Consider the following 17068-nt stretch of genomic DNA (forward strand, 5'->3'; position numbering starts at 1 on the left):
ATGAGTTCTATACTAAGCATATCAGCTTCACAATGTCAAATATATTTGAGAATCCATTCCCTTTCACTTGCATCACCCTGAAGACAATAAAAGGGTTCCTGCTATCTTTGGGATTTCTTGTCAAATGCCTCACCAGGAAGCATGTGCCCTGATTTCCTGAAGATTCTGATTTGGTCTAGGTGGGCAAACACCACCTTTACACCTGTAGGCACACTCCTACTACCTCTTCGTGGCAGTTGGTCTGACAGTGCTACTGTGGCTATGGTGAACTTGACTAAGAAATAACTCCTGCCAGGACAAAGTAAAGAACTGATGGCAAAAGACCAGGTAGACAGGAGGCCACTCTTAGAAATTATAGAAGTATTGATGCACACAAGGACTGCACTTGTTCCCTACTATCTGTGAGGCCTGCATATAAAATATCATCTCTTCTTCCTAAGTTAATCATAGGACATTGTTACCATCCATGCACAAACTACACTTCAGCATGGAATCCAGTGCTCCATGGGACACTGCGTGCAGGGTTGTGACCAGTAAAGGCCATGCACGTCCCTTTGCAGTCAAGGAACACAAAGGAGGGTGTATGAGCTCTTCTGCCAAACCACAGCAGATTATTTAGTGTTCATCATGAGACAAACCAATCCGCCGCAACCTGAACACAGCAGCTATCACTGCTTCTCTCTCTACGATGGTGACAAACGGAAATGCACGCAAGTGTCAGAAGCATCTCTAGGGGAACCCATGGTCAGTGCAGGGCTGCAGGAGGACTGAGCTGTGAGCAAGAAGTCGTGCCTGGAAGTGCAGCAGCTCCATGCACTGCCTGCAGACTGTGTCAGGGCACAGCACATGTCCTCCCCACAACCCAGGTGACACACACAACCGGGACAGTGTCCCAGCAGCTCCGGCAGCTCCTGCCTCTCAGATCAGAATTCCAGAACTGCTGTGTGCTGCAATCCCTGCTATAGCTCTGTGCTCTGTGCCACAGTACCTGCCCCAACCAGCTCTGCAATGTGTGCTCTGAGGTACCCGTGGTTTTCTGGGTGCCCTCAGTGGGTCGAGGCTTTTGGCTACATTTCCAAACCCGCTGGGTTAGCTGACTTACATTGTTGATCTGTTTTCTTCTGCTTTCACTCTGTAAAACTACGATTACACTCAACGTCTGTTTCCAAACAGCCAGCTCTGACAAGGAACAAAGGCAGCAACTTACTTCCCAGAGGTGCTGAGTGTTCCTGACGGCTCCCGCTTGGACCTTCTCCGGCAGCAGCAGGACGCCCTGGAAGGGCCCGATCCAGGTGCCCTGCTGGATGCGCTGCGCAGCGCAGATGCCGTAGGCCAGGCCAGGCACGGTGCTGGTGCAGAGGCAGACCTCACGCGGAAGGTCCCGCAGCCATTCAGGGATCTCGGGCGGCGGGGCGGCTGCGGCCGCGCTGCTTGTGCCCACCAAGCGCCGCAAGGAGTGCAGCGGGCCATGCATGGGGCACTCGCCGTTGCGGTTGTCGGCACACATGTCGCATCCTGGGGGCAGAGGGAAGCTGTTAGCACGGTGCTGCTGAGGCCCACCCGCAGCCCACGTCACGCGGTGCCCATTGGCATGCTGCGCTGGACGGCCCCCGCTTTGCCAGGCCCTTCATAAGAAACCCCAAAGGAGGGCCCAGTGTGCATCCTGCACGCTCAGTGCGTTTGCAGACCTGCCAGGGCTCCTTTCTGGTGATGCAACATTTAAATTTTACTTTTTGGGTCACCAAAAGTGCGTGTAAGCCACCACGGTGCGTTCCAGCCAGGCATTCACCAGTGATAATGCTTGACAAGTGCCTTCCAACTGCCTTGCCACAGCTTGGTTTATTTGGAATGGAATTTAATTTCATCCCTTTTGTAGAAGAACATTCACTCCAAATTTACAGAGTGAACACCTGAATACATTTCTACAGGACCTCAATGAATGGCAAATGGGAGCATGTGCAGACATTTACTTTCTCATGACCACATCTAATCTCAAAATTAATATTTTGTAGCAAATATCATCTCTCCCTAGCACGTATTTGAAAAATGTGTTAGGTCCGGAGCACAGGGTCTGTGCCTGCTGCATACAGAGGGAGGCAGTTTAATGGGCAGTTTTGGCAGCACGTGGATGGTGATGGACTAGGTGATACCAGAGGTCTTTTCCAATTGCTAAGGATTCTGCATTTCCACGAACAGAGCGCCTGGCTTGGTGAGCAGCTCTGAAGAAGAAAGATCGTTTTTACAAAAATGTTAATTTCCCTAACTGCGTGACTAAAGGACGATGTTGCTCTATTTTGGGATCTGGTTGTTCTTTTCTGAGCAAAGGAAATTTTGGTAAATTGTTTCCGTTACACACTGTTGAACATGCCATGAATGCACCACTTCCAGGAAAATGTTTCACGCTTGGGAAACCCATTTCTCTAGAGGTTGCTGAGTTAACACAACAATAACTCTACTGAAATGTGTTACTCTCTTCCATACATTTCACTTCTGTATTACTGGAAAAGCTTTTATACAAATTTATTCCAGAAATGCAAATAAACAGGGAAAACAGCAACTATACTGTAGTACTCTCATAGAAGTTCCTATGACTTTTCTCTAATAATTTTACACTGCTTACATACACAAGTGCAGCACAGTACTCACTATAGGAGTGGCAGCTCTTAGCCACAGCCCTGTGCTGGCTGATGGCAGCGGCCACAGCTGCCAGCAGCTGTGCCTCACCCCACAGTGGGCACACTTGTGCCGGGCAGGTCTTCTCCTTGCACAGTCGTCAGAGGGAACCTTCCTTTGCTCAGTTAAGGCCACGGAAGATCTGTGAAAGCTGTGTATTTAAAATGCAGCCTGTCTTGAATTTTAGACAAGCTTTCTATGCCCTATTTTCCATCCACCTCTTTTACATTATACTGCACAAAAATCGCTGAGTTCAGAACTGTGACAATATTGGAAGCTCGTTTTCTGAGGGTCTGCTATGCCTTCGTGAGTGTCCTTCAGATCTGTGCTCCACAGAAGCTTTGCACGCCACAGCCCACAGGAGCCCAACTCAGCAGTGCAGTGCTGGTTGAAGGCCAGCAGGACACCAACCTGAATCACACTTCTGCACGGTCCTGGAGCAGTTTGTTAAGGAGATACCCCACTGTGAGGGACCCCTCTGTGGGGTTAAGCCCCCGCTGCAGCATGGGTTACATGCTTGGCCGTATCAGCTAGAGGTGGCTGGGGGCTGATGTTGCAAGACTGTGGGGAAAAGATTCTGGCAAGTCCTGAGAGAAGATTGCTGTGCAGCCAATATTCCTACAGCCATCTCTAGGCTCAATGGATAGAAGGCAGCACACACATGTTGGGGGCTTGGGATTGTTCCCACAGCTAATTTGGAAATGGAAGTATCAGCACCACATCTTTCTTTCCTTCTCAGAAACCTGTAACCAAGCAGCCCTGTGTTTTGGGCATTTCCAAAGATCTCAAAGGTGGCACCACAATTTATCCCATGCAGGAAGCATGCAGAAAGAGATTCCACATAGAAAAAAAAAAAACTAAACTAAACTAAACTAAACTAAACTAATTGGCATCTGAGCACACTATGAATAAACCTTGCATCTTACCATGCAAGCTAGAGTGAAAATATGGGGCAAAAAAAGTGAGGGCTTACTGAGAGGATGCTTCACTACGATGTCAATTAGCACCCAGGGCAGGCCCTTCAATCCAGTCTGCCCATGATTCTTGGTCATCTTTATACACATAATTCTCCTTCCTGATGCCATGTTACCAGGGACTGTTTCAGAGACACCGTGCCCCTGTAGCAACAGACACTGGACATGCGAAGGCTTCCTCATGTCTCCATTCAGACCACTTTTGGTGTCATCTGCATCCTACTCCCAGACATGCAAATTCTTTCAGGCACACAACTTGTAGCAACTGCCCATGATGAAGATTTCTTGACTTCTTTCCGACAATATGAGCGGGTAAAACATTTTATTTCAACGTCTTAAGTGAAAAGAGATTAAGAAATCAAAGAGAAGTGTAAACAAACTCCATGTCATTGTCATTTACCCTTGCAGAAAGTCACACATAATGCTATTTATTTTCTGCTGTCCAAAAACACTGGTAACATCTTAATGCTTGGCAGCTGCAGTATCTTATCTCCTGCTGTGCTCCTTTCCCTCTGTCCTGCCAAAGCTGAAGGTTTGGAAAATGGGACATCTTCTCAAATTGCTTTTGCTTGTGGCTTGTAGAGAGGGAGGGAGTCTGCCTTTAAGTACTAAATTTCTTCTAAGTTGCATGGTTTATACAGATCCAGTTTTTATTTAATTTTAAAAATAATAACTAAAAACTAAATAAATATTATGAGGATTGGGAGCCCTGCAGGGTTCAATTTACTTTGCTTTCAGAAAAAAGCCAGTGCACCTCTTTTCCTTGACATGCATGGGAGGCTGTGATGCAGATGCACTTTCTGTGGTGCCATACCACCCATTTAAAGGCAGTCTGCCTGCAGAAACCCAATGCACGGACTTCCTTGCCTCTTGGGACAGCAGAAGGAAGCCCTTTATAGGACTGTATTTGGTCTTACCCACATCCTTGCAAAAAGGATCAACAATATCCCTGAGAGGAACACTATATAGCATGTAATACAACATGCACACATGGAAAAAAAGGGTCTGTGCTGTTTTTTGAGACAGAAAAAGCTGTGACCACTTCAAGAGTCTGCAAACTCTTGGGCAAGATCCACAGGTGTGGGAGGCTCGGTGGGACACGTGTGAGCTCTGCACCAGGGTGCCACGCAGTGCAGTGTGAGCACAGGCCTCATCTGAGGGCCGTACTCTGATGGCTAACAGAGATACACATTCAAACCCCAGATCAAGAAACAAAGTAAGAAATGGGAGAAAATTGAGGAATTTGCTGAAAATGGAAAAAGTGAGCAGGACTGCAGTCAGAGCAGAGTATCTCCTGATAAAAAGTCACTAGAAATGCACTACTGCAGGTCTGAGTGCAGCCAGGCTGTACGGAAGGAGATCAGTTCCTCTCTGTATACCTTCATGGCCTATAGACGTGAGGATTAAGGAAAGGAAAAAGCAAGGAAAAAAAAAAAATTCCTAGCAGAGCTGTTTGGTATGACTCTTCTGGGTACAGTGCAGTATGTTATCGTTTATTTGGCTCCATAAAAATGAGCACAGTCTAATGCCAGCACCATAACTCCATGAGTACGCTTACAAGTGCTAGTGCTGAGCAAAAAGGAAAGCGCTGGCTGTTGCCCCCAGAATATAATTCTAAACATTCTCATACCTAAATAGCACTGCTAGAGCATATCTTAAAGGAAATCTGAGAGGAGAAAACTTTTGTCAGAACAAGATAGAGCCCAACACAGCGCTTAAACCAGCAAGCCAGCTGTAACAATAAATGGAAGAAATACATTTTTGTCTCGGCAATAATACGCTTCAAAGGTGCAGTTACACTGGATACCTGCAGTTTGCTGGTATTTAAAGAAGAACGCCCTCTGACCCCCTCCTTCATAACTCAGTGTAAGCACACAGGTATCCAGTGCAAGTGGCCATCATTTCACACCGTGCTGCTCCTTGTAAGCATAAATCACCACCTCCAGCGCTATGTCCTTGGCCGGGCCCAGGTACCCAGCCGGGAGGAGGGTGGCAGGGCGAGGCTGGACCTCTCATCTCCTGAAGGCCAACGCTTTCCTGCCCATCGTGCCCCTTTGTGCCTCAGTTTTCTCGCTACGAGCTGACAGTAATCTCTTTTTACTGCTGCAAAGAGAAATTAATCGCTGTTTCGCACATGCTCTGAGCCTTCCTGACGCGAGCCAAGCCTTTGCCCTTTCCAACGCAGACATCCTGTCCCTTTCGGATCCCTCTCTCGGGAGTTGCTTAGCACGGGATACGAGCTGGTCCCGCCACCCGCGGGTCGCGGTTCACCCTCCGGCGAGCCTCGAACAGCCCCACTGCGACCCCCAGCCGGCTCCCGCGCCTGTTCCCCGCTGCCGCCCCGAGCCCGACCGGCGAAGCACCCTCACGGAACGGTGCTCCCTCCCGAGGGCGGCCGCGTCCCGGACACACGGCGCGGTCACTGCACTGCCGCTCCGGAGCGGAGTCGCCGCTCGGCCCGAGCTCCGCCGCGGATTTGAGGTGTCCTGCGCGCCTCGGGGACAGGGGAGCCGGCAGAGCGGCTGTGGGGCTGCTCTGCCTTTGGAGAGGCGGGTGGGGGGCTGGCTGGGGTGGAGGGCTTGTTTTTCTCTGCCTTCGATTGAACGTTTGAATGAATTAAATTCCCGTGTCAGGTATAAGGAGGGTAGGAGAATATTGTGTGTAGATAAACCTTGCCACCCCCTGCCCCTGAGAGACCCCCATATACAATGTAGAGATGATGAATAGGTTCTGGGAAAGGAGATCGAAGTTCAGTCCGCACCGGCTCCACTCTCTCCTACAAAACTACAGGGCAATTAATTGTGGCTTGTCCCCTCATCCTTCATCTACTGGTGGCACATATCGATGGAGATTACTGCTGATGGACCATTTTATCACCCTAAATAAACAGTCACCACCTTCCCTAACCTCAATCTAATATATGGCTATCTGCTATATTTAAGGGTGCTGGGTAACTAATGATGTAAAACAGCTAAATCATACAGGTTACCAGCAGCCTGGAGAAAACATCCCAACAGCCCTGGTGCCGAACGTCTTCGCAGTACACGCTTACACCTCGACACCGAATGGAACCGTTGGCGTGGGTGACACCGTGCTCTGCGTTCACTGCCGGGGCACGCTGGTGCGTGCCGGCACAGGGAGCAGTCCCGCAACGGCCGCCTGTCCTCTCCCGGCTGCCCCGCACCCCCACCCCCGGGGATCAGACCCCCGCACCGCCCTAAAACGTCCTTCCGAACCCGAAGCTGGGAGGAAAGAGGTCCCCATCCACCCGCCGAGACTGCAGGGCCCTAACCAGCGCTGCATTTGTTCTTTAAACAGGCGTTCAATTGAACGCGTTTCCACGCTGACGCTTCGCCCGCAGCTCCCCGGTCGGTCTCGTCCCCCGCGCCGCGCCGCGCCGTGCCCGCGGTACCGCGACGGGGCCGTATGACCACCGCCCGCGGGGGGATCTGCGGGCCGGAGAGGGGGGGAGGTTCCTCTGTGCGGAGCGGGGAAGGGGGCGTCACACGCAGGGGAAGGGGATGCCCGGAGAAGGGCGTCTGGCAGAGACGGGGCCTCGGGGCGCTCACCAGCAGCTTCTCGCCGCGGATGAACGACCCAGGGGCAGCCCGAGGTGCGGGTCCTGCCGCCGGGGAGAGGGTCGGTGTCGTGGGTGACCCCGCTCCCGCCGGCAGAGGCGCGCAGAGGGTGAACAGAGGGGAGAGCTCGGGCGGAGGCCGATCGCTCCCAACCTCCTCTGCAGAGCAGACCGCTCTTCCCTCCGAGTGGCACCCCAGGAGCGGGGAGCGCCCTGGGACAGAGCCACGTCCGCGCCGCGTGCCCCAGCACCCGGGGACCTTCCGCCGGGCCGGTGCCGAGCAGCTCTGCCTTTTCCACGTTCGTGTGCGTGCGAGCGAGTGGCACCGCGAGATTCCCTCACTCCTTCCTCACAAGTTGCTTTCTCTTGATTTTTAAGAACGCGTGTGCTCGAAGCGAACGCACCTGGTCCCGGAGGGTGGTAACGCTCAAGCCGAAATCTTTACGCAAGCAATGTTAACCGAAGCACTGTTAGAGTGAAAGCTGCCCAGCCAGCCAGCCCGGCGAAGAGAGGCTTGGATCTCGCGGTCGAGAAGGAGAGGTCCGCCCGGCAACTCCGAGTGCCGCCGCCCCGTCCCGGCAGCGCGGCTCGCGTCGGCCCTTTCGCAGCCGCGTTGCCTCATGAAGCCACATTCGCTATCACGACTGGGGAGAAACGGCGCAGACATCGCCACCGGTTCTGCATCACGCTGTTATTTCGCTCGTTCCATGAAAACACTCCCTCCAAATCTCTTTTTATCTTCCTTTCTCTTTTTAAAACCTTTATCTTACAGATTTACAGAGCTGCCCGTAGAAGTGAAACATGAATTGTCTCAACTGCTCAGCTGGCGATTAGGAGTGGATTTCAGGTTCCATTAAGTGCATGCAATTTAAGAGATCACGCTTTATATACAGAAAATGCACAAATATATTTCGCTATGGGGCAACGCTCAGCACAAAGAAATCTCTCAAAACAAAGTTGGTGCCCAAAGTGTAAAGGTTCGCAGTGTTAGGAGGGGACAGGCGTGCCCACCAAACAGACGCTGTGCCAACTTTCCTCCTGCTCTTCAAGGCTTACACACTGTGATTAGGACCACGCCAACGCCCATACTCTGTACTTTTAGCACACAACTGAGTTTCACGGAAACTTTCAGAACAAACTCCGCATCCGAATTAAAATGAAACGAATATGCGTTGTGCTGGGATGTTAGTGATCCTTGTCTGCTCAGCAGCCACCCTTAAACAGACATTTCAAGGAATAGGGATCACAGAATTAAAGGATTTTAGGAAACACTAGATAAGAGAGGGCGGTTGATGCAATTTAATAAAAATCTACAAGGCGAAGCCGTGGTCTGATGCTTTAACAGGGCAACATGCGTGCTCGCGAAGTTAGCAGTACATTTGGTGAATTAATAAAGTTCATTGGTTATTTTCAGCCCACGAATTTCCTCGGTCGAAGAGGACGGGCAGAGAAAGGAACTACAGATGAGCAAAACCAACTTCAAGAGTCACGAACCTGCAGTAGATGCCGATGTTTAATAACTGGGACGTCCCTACCCTTCCAAAAACAAAACCAAACAAACACGGCCTCAAAAAGCAGACAAACAAAAACAAAATCTAAACAACTAGTTGTAATTAGCAAAGGGATTCAAGATTTCCTATTCACCAAGAGCTCAGCGAGTTCTAACACTCGGGGAAACGGCGTTTTCTCCTCCACAAAAGCCGCGCTTTCCGTACACAGTGACGGCGTCCTGCTTTACAGCGAGCATGAAAACTAAAACTAGCTAGGTGTTAACGAGGTCTGAAAGGAAAATGATACTCCGAGATAAGAGGGAGAAAAACTTTGCCCTGCTCCATCTGACTGAAGCTGAAACTTTTCTCCTGTCCAGCTCGGAGCAGGGATTGATTTCTGGGGATGCATCGAGGCCCAGGCTCTCCGGGCAGGAGCGAAGTGGTACAGGCAAGGCGGGGAAGCGCCGGGTGAACGGCAAACTCCTCACACGCTCCGTTTGTGGAACTACGTCCCTAGCAGCCCTCCGAGAGAAACCGACCGCGCGAGAGTCCTTCTGATGCAGCCTGCCTTCCGAAGAAGGAGCCGGCTCTCCACCACGAAGGTGGTCCCCCAGGGGCTGCAGCCCTCCTCCCGAGAGCGCGACCACCGACGCTCTCACCCGGCGCCGGGAAGAGGCGGCGGGCAGAGGTGCTCCCTAGGGAGCGCGGTGCGGGCAGAATGCCGACCCGTGGCGGGGAACGGCGGCGACGGGGCGCCGGGAAGTGCGAGGGGGGCTCCGGTACGTACGGTTGTTGGGGTCGCTGGTGTGCTGGTTCAGGGGGATGATCTCCATGCGCTGCTGCCCGTACAGGTAGTAGTCCAGCTCCTCGGCCGAGCAGCGGAAGCGGGCGGAAGCGCGCTCACCGCATTTGCTGCCGCCGCCGGCCCCGCACAAGTCCTTGCCCTGCAGGGGAGCGGGCGCTCCCCCGGCCGTGGGCTCGGAGCTCTGTAGCGGGGCGAAGACGGGCAGCTGGGTGACCGGCAGGGCGGTCAGGCCGGCCAGGGACGCGGCCGCCGCGGCGACGCAGGACGAGGCGGATGAGGAAGACGGAGTAGACGAGGACGAAGAAGCAGAGGAGAGCGAGGCCGGGCGCTGGCGGAGGCTGTCAGCCGGGGGCTCGGCTCTCTCGGGCGGCTGGAGCTGGGCGAGGGCCCCGCTGCTCTTGAGCTGGCCGCTCTGCGGGAAGAGCTGCTGCCAGTGCTGCAGATAGGCAGGATCCACCTTCAGGAACGCGGAGCCGCCGGGGTCGCCGGGCTTCAGCATCGCGCTGCCTGAGGAGCGGGGAAGAAGCGGAGAGCAAACGTGAGACCCCCGCCCCGCCTCGGCCCACGCATGAGCTCCCCGCGCTCGGCTGCGGGAGCAGCTCCGCCACCCTCCCCTGCGGGGCCGGCGGGGGGAAGTGCGGAGCGCAGCGGTGAAGCCTGGGCGGGGGGCAGCGGCCGGGGAGCCGAAGCCGCCCCGGGGCGCCTGTGCCAGCGGCAGCCGCGCACGCGGCGTCTTGCCTTATCTCTTCCCCTCTCTCTGCGGCAGCAAACGGCTCTCAAAGTTCACAGCAGGGAGACGGAGGAAACTTTAGCCCCACGCAGACATGCACGAGTCTGTTCCCAGCCACACTGGGACGGGGATAGAGCTCCCAGCACACCGGGGACCCCACCCCTGCGAGGCGGCGGGGCCGGAGCCGCCCCCGGCCCGGAGCTCCCTTACCTGAGCGGGGCACGCAGGAACTGCGCGGTCGGCGTGCGGGAGGGCGCGCGGACCCGGGAGCCCTCGGGCCGGCGGAGGGCTGAGGGAAGGGCTTTTCTGCGTCTTTGTTGACGGGAAACGGGATGTCCCCTTCGGGTGCCGGCTAGACGCGAGCCGCCAGGCTCCCTCTGCCGTGGCTGCGCATGGTAGTCACGGCCGGGCTTCTCGCTCCTCTCTGGCAGACTCCGGTTTAGACACGTGGGTTTTACGACAGCGCAAAATACAAGCGTGTGTGGTGTGTACGAGAGGGAGGGGAGGGAGCGGGAAGTTACCAGCGAGCCTGAGCGCAGAGCCCTTTTTCTGGCAACATCCCCCACTTTGTTCCTTGCTCAACTTTTAAAGGTGTCCCCTTCTGCCTTCCCTCCCCCAGTCCCTCCTCCCTCCTGCCATCCTCCCTGGCTACGGGCGCGCAGCACTGCAGGAGAATCCGCTAGCAGCGGCCCCGCAGCCGCTTGGTGCCCGGCCTGGCCGGGCTGGGGAGACGAGGCCCCGCTCTCCCCGTCCTGGGCCCTCGAGGTGGGTGTTATGGCCCTTCCCAGCCCATTCGCTGCTCCGGTGCCGCCCTACCGGCTGCGCCGCGTAAGCCTCTCTGCCAGTCCGCGGTCACCTAGGACCTGTCCCAGGGCTCCGAGCAGAGATGGAACTCATCGCTGTGGAATTCCTCTCCCCTGAAACCCCGTCCTTTCGGCCACCAGCAAATCTCATTCTTGTTCCCTCTGTCGGTTTTAGCACCAATCAATGAGTACGCTGGTGGAGATGCAAGCTATGGCGACATACTTCTCTAACTTCTTTTTCACTCCGCTTTCCTTAAAAAAAAAAAAAAAAGATGTTTTCCGACTCCTTTACTCAGCTGTTGGGTTCACCTGTCAGGGAGAATATCACCGGTTCTTCGCTTTTTTTCCTACATCGTACAACAAAACTAGGCGAGAAGTGTCATCTGTCTGAGGTGTATCACACGCACATGGTATCCGACACATTTAAGACTGAACAGTCATACCAAGTGCTTTTATCACCAGAACATCTCTCTGCTGGAAGAGCAGCCATCACTGCCAGGTGCCGCGCCACTCGCTCACCGGCAGAGCGTGTGAGCCCACGCTCATTTCGCCATTCCCCACCCTGTTTCCAGTTTGTTTCTTTCCCAGCCTTACTTCTCGCAGAGCCTGGGAAAGCTTCTGCTGTTTGGATTTTGTCTGTGTCTAAGGCAAGACATTTTAACACAAATTTGAACAGGGCTGAGGCAAAAATGTTTAGACTGGCGTCATTTTGACAAGGTCATCCGTCATCTTCTGTATAGATTGATAACACCTAAGTTAAAGGCAAACACAAGTACGAGAAAAAAAAATCTGATTCTTACGGCTTACGAAGTTGGCTATAAAACGTTCTTAATGTCTTTGATCGACCCTAGGGCGTAAGATACGATGAATTTTCAGCCGCCTCGCTCCATCAGTGCACTTTGTGAAGTTGTGACAGTCGGCGGTGGGCTGCGGGGCGGGCTGGGAGCAGCGCCGTGCGCTGCGAGGTGCGTCCGTCTGCTGGGGGCACGCGGCTGCTGGCAGCGGCTGCTGCTTTGCTGCACTGGCACCGCGTTAACGCAGTGCCTCCTTCTTGACCAGCTCCTGACCGGTGACAGTTTTATTCCGTTCTTTCCGACCATTTTTATTTCTATTTATTTATTTATTTATTTATTTTTAACGCGCAGCTCCGCATTACTGCCCTTTTCATTACTAGGCATCTTTTAAAAAACACGGAGTTGCAGGGGCGGCAGACCCTTCAAATTCGTTTCACGCTACGTGAACGTGATGAAGTGGGGAAAAGCTCCTAGCTAATGGGCTTAAGTACATTGTCAATATCTGCATTTGCCTTCGGCTATTAACGGAAATATTCTGCGCGGGCTCATACTGGGAGGACTTCACTCCGCTGCCGCGCGGTGCTTCCTCGGGCAGCGCGCCGTGTGACGGAGCTGGCGCACGAAGCGCAGAGCCCGCAGCCCGGACGCGGCTCCTTTCCATCCCCAGTCCAGTGGGGGAAGATGGGAAAGAAGCGCGGAGAATCCCGCCGCTCCCATCCCTCGGGGCCGAAGAGAGCGGACCCGCGCCCCATCTCTGCCCGCAGCGGGCGGCCCCGCCAGCCCCGTCTTTCGGCTTTTTCTCGCGGCGTTGGAGCCGCTGGATGCGCGCTGGAAAAAGAGGAGGGCGGCTGCGGGTGCTAAACGAGCCGAGGGCCCGCGCGAAGCTGCTCCCCGCTCCGGTGCGCTGCTGCCTCCCGGCCCGGACCTCGGCATCGTGACCCGCAGCTCCGGGCCCGCCCTGCTCGTCCGCTGAGACGCAGCGGTTGTGCGGCACGGCCCGGCCGCAGCCCGCTCCCCTCAGGCGGTTCGGCGCAGCCTCGACCTCTGGCCGCGCTTCTCGGGCCGGCGGCTCTCCACGCTCCCGGTGCCAGCCCCGAGGTGGACTGAGGCCTGTTTTTTACGTCGTGTGTGTTTTATAACCCCCCTTTCTGGATGTGCCTTCCCGCGTAAAGATGCAGGGAAAAAAAAAAAAGAAAGGAAGGAAGAAAGGCGGAAAGGAGATTTTAACTTCCCCTTCTCCCTGCATTTCCATTATTCAGAGGACGAGCACTGAAACAAATCACACAGACCGTTTAGAAAGCGATCAAACCTTTATAAAAATCCATCGCCTGTGGATCGATTGGTGAATATTTGCAAGGAATTTGTTCAAAAGAAATAAATAAGGAGGGTAAGTGTACTAAATGCAGAGGGGGAACACGGTGGTGTTTTTCTTCATTGATTAATGACCTCTAAAATAAAACGAGCGGGAAGAGGAGCCAAGATCGATAAATTAACTGCCCAAATTCATCATTTTCCTGGGGATTTTTTTTTTTTTTTTTTTAATAACCCCTAGGAAGGATGCCCGTCTCTTTGGGAACTGGAAGGTGTTAGGGTGGTCGTAGAAAAGGGAGATAAAACCCTTTGCGGAGAGATGCAGTCGGGGACACCCTATCTGATTTCGTTTGACACAGAATTAAAAAGTTTGCCTTTCATATTAATTAATTCTCCCGATCCGGGGGAAGACGAATGGTCGGTTCCCTCTGACAGGAGTCCGATAAAGGATGCAGCAGCTTTCCTTCTTGCCCTAGGCGTCTCCTCTTTGCAGCTTTAAGGTCACGAGCGGCCGAGTTAATAATTCATTAATACAGACGTTTATTCAGATGGGATTCGCGCTCCCCTTCCTCCCGCCGCTCCATGCAGCTTCCCTCGAAGAGAAGAGGAGGAGGAGGGACGGAGGAAGGCGGCGCGCGGTCGCGTTTCTGCGCACGTGAGCGGGGCCGCCGGGCAGCGCAGCGGCTGATGCCGGCAGCGCGGGGTCCCGGCCTGCAGCCGCCGGGAGGGGCCCCAGGGGGCGCGCGTGGCCCCGGGCCGGGGGTCGCGGCTCGGGGGTCGGGGCTCACGGGTCGCGGTCCTTGCGGAGCTCGGCGCCGGAAAAGAAAGCACCTGTCCGTGCGGAATCGCTCCGAGATGCGGAACGGTTTGGCTGCGGCCACCAAGCGGATGCCAGCCGGACGCGTAATGACTTTCTGCCGCTATTGACCCGACACGGATATGAACCGCTGACCTTTGATGTGAGGCGCTCTTTTACGGATCCCCTGAGCCAGCAAACGCCCCGCAAGAACGGATTCAGATATTCGTGTCCATCATCAAAGCAGACCCACACAGATGGCATGAGAGAAGGGATTGCTCCGTTGCAAGTGAAGATAAACCGAGTTGGAGCACATGCTGAATTTGGGGTTGCTCCGTTCCTCTTTGCATGCACAGCCCATCTGAAAATCTCTTGTTAGCTGAGAATTGACCATTCAGACACAGTTGTTAGATTATTCTTAACCAAAGATATAATCGGATGCCATTCTATCCTAACTATATAAACCAAGGAAATAAACCAAACCAGACAGTAGCTTTTCCAAAGAGAATTATGCAACTTAAAACACATTCTCAGAATAATAAACTTACCAGACTGAACACTAAGATCTCTAAGCATGGCTTTTGTGTGGGTTTCGTATTTTCTTTTTAATTGCTATTATCATTTTTAAAAATTTATTCCCTATGTGTTGCTACGTGCTTGTTCTTTTATGTATTTTATTGACTGTAGCTACAGAAATGATGTAAGGGAGCACTCCAAAATTCAGGCTTTCATACAGTGCTTATGTGAAGCTTTCCATAGCAAAGGGATTCAATGTTCCCAATGCTGGAGCAGCGCTGAGCAGCTGCCTCAAACAGCAAAACTCTGAGAGTTTTCCTGAATCTTATATAAAATCGTTCTCATAAATACAGAAACTGTTACAGATAATCATTTATGTATGACATGAGAGTGATAAGGTCTGGGAAAACTTAAGCATAGTAGCACTGTGGTGGTTGGTATTGCTGTGAGAATGCCATAGTTTCACCATAGAGTTTGCAAAAGTAAATGGAGATATAAGTGGAAATAGTGGCAGTGTTCTGTTTCAGATTTTGTCTGAGAGTCATCATCAAGACTCTGCGTTTTTTAATGGAAAAACCTAGCTCTTGTTTTTACCACTTCACTGCTTTTTCACAACATTCACCTTTCTGGAAGATTTTCTCGGCCTACCCACTCACAGCCTTTCTTTCTTAGTTTCTAACTTAGCCAAACTCTGGAAGACGAGCGTTCTGATATCACTGAATGATACCTATGTGCTGGGACCTGGGGGGAGGGCAGTACCCCCTTAGGAAGTGATGATGTGTGATGTGTTCTGCAAAAAACATCTGCTCACAACTTCAGCACCATGTGGAGAATGTTGGCTGCTTGAACGCTATTCATATTAGTGGAGTTTAGTTTCCTAAGTGAAAGAATACAATTGAATGGCATATGAACATGCAAGCAGGTGTATTTAAATCAACAGTTAAAATCATTAAGGGATTACAGTAGAGTTCTCTCTGCCTCACAGAAGGTTCAGTTCAGTTTCTGACTCTTTGTCAGTTAAGGGTTGGGCCTCTGTACTGGCAAAGAAATCGGTCAAGTTAAAATGCCATGATGACTCTGGCCAGTGAACATCAAACACAGAATAGAAGAAATTAATGTGTCTCCAGCAGCTGCTGATAATTGCAGGGAGAAGTTCCACTATGTCAATTTGATCTCAGAAGGGAAATCTTGACTACACAATGTCAAGAATCCTCCAAACTATTAAGGAAAGCATTGTGTCCATAGCAATTGCTGATGCTGAAACACACATAAGAAACAAGAAGGCCAGTGACCCCAGTATGACATGTACAAAGATAAAGGAAGTGGGAGCCATCCTTTAGCAATTAGGATCAGGTAACCTCTGTGCTGGCAGTTTGGGATAACCAAGGGGAAAATTAAGGGTTAAGCATCAAATAGAAGCTATAAAACTCCATCTAACTTCCTGACAATGAATTAGTCAGGAATGTGGGAGGATAGAGTGATGGAGATTTTGGCACTGGCTACCTGCAGCCCTGCTGCTCAAACTGTCTGCAAAACCGCTAATGGTCATGAAGAACAAAAGAAGGGAACTTGATCAGAACGAGAAGACTTTGATGGCATTCACTGCAGGTCCACATAAACCACTGGCTGAAAGAGCTTCTGCCCTACAACTGTTGTAGGCAAATCTTATGTCTCTGACATGAACTGAAGTATCAGCTAAACCAGTTACTAGGCTTTGGTTTCTCTCCAAAGCTGAAAGCAAATTCTGTTTCTCCCATACTCTGCTACAGCTAAGTAAATAGTTCTACCAGCAAAAACAGACAGGGTATCTCCTTCCAGATAGTTCCAACAGGATTACCATTTTTGTTACAATGAGCCCATTACAGTGACCTTAAAGCATACTATTTTGACCTAACAGACAGCATACACGGAAGGTCCTAGAGTTTGCAGTCTATGAAATTCTGACTTTCTGTTGCTCTTTTGCATTGGTTATTAAACTTACTTTAGAAGAAGCTCTTTCTTTTAAAGCAGGGTTGACAGTTGATACAGGAGGTTTGTAGGATGACATGTAAGTAGTAAAGCACAGGTGTTTCATATATTGCACACCTAGCTGCAGCATCATACTTTCAACAGTACACAGTCGTTCTGGAATTTCTTCTTGGAATTTAAGAAGCTGCTGTCCTGAAATAATTTCTTATTGCATCTGAAGCTACAGTCATGAGAAATGTAGGGAAAGGAATCACATCCTTATTCTGACTGTATCAGCAGATCAGTGCATATCCTTAGAGCCAGGTTCACTTAAGCACATTGCTGAATGGAAGGGGCTTCCCAGACTACTTGTGCTGGTTGAATTCATCATTTTTGGCCGTGAGACGATAAAATAATCAGTGTTTGGTAACTTCTTCACAGATGCAGCTGCTCTGATAACATATTTTCTGTCTGCTCTTCAAGTGTCACCAAAGACTTTGATATACCACTCTGCTTCACTTAGAGAAGACTGGTCCAAGAGGAAGTTACAACATGACCTCTACCACTCTTCAAAAAACATCTGGGACAGCTTTAAGATTTCTTTCTCTTTAAAAAGCCTACTAACCAGAGTGTGCTTATTGCTAATCTTGGA

The 17068-nt window shown here is 51.8% G+C and overlaps 1 protein-coding gene across 2 annotated transcripts in view; it reads right to left on the minus strand.

Annotated features, from left to right (window-relative positions):
• Nucleotides 1–10815, minus strand: part of PRDM6 (PR/SET domain 6) — a 73340-nt gene extending 62525 nt beyond the window's left edge. Inside the window, exons 1-3 of one of the 2 annotated variants that reach the window (XM_052701132.1) lie at nucleotides 10460–10815; nucleotides 9502–10026; nucleotides 1208–1515 (exon numbers count right to left, since the gene is read on the minus strand). In XM_052701132.1, the coding sequence (XP_052557092.1) occupies nucleotides 1208–1515; nucleotides 9502–10018 (825 nt within the window). In that variant the 5' untranslated portion in view covers nucleotides 10019–10026; nucleotides 10460–10815. Of the gene's footprint in view, nucleotides 1–1207; nucleotides 1516–9501; nucleotides 10080–10459 lie in introns of those variants that run through there. The other variant, XM_052701133.1, reaches the window with a different exon arrangement.
• Between the last annotated feature and the right edge of the window lie 6253 nt (nucleotides 10816–17068).

The sequence above is a fragment of the Tympanuchus pallidicinctus genome, unplaced genomic scaffold (genome assembly GCF_026119805.1).
Source record: "Tympanuchus pallidicinctus isolate F22 unplaced genomic scaffold, pur_lepc_1.0 scaffold4, whole genome shotgun sequence".
NCBI classification, from domain to species: domain Eukaryota; kingdom Metazoa; phylum Chordata; class Aves; order Galliformes; family Phasianidae; genus Tympanuchus; species Tympanuchus pallidicinctus.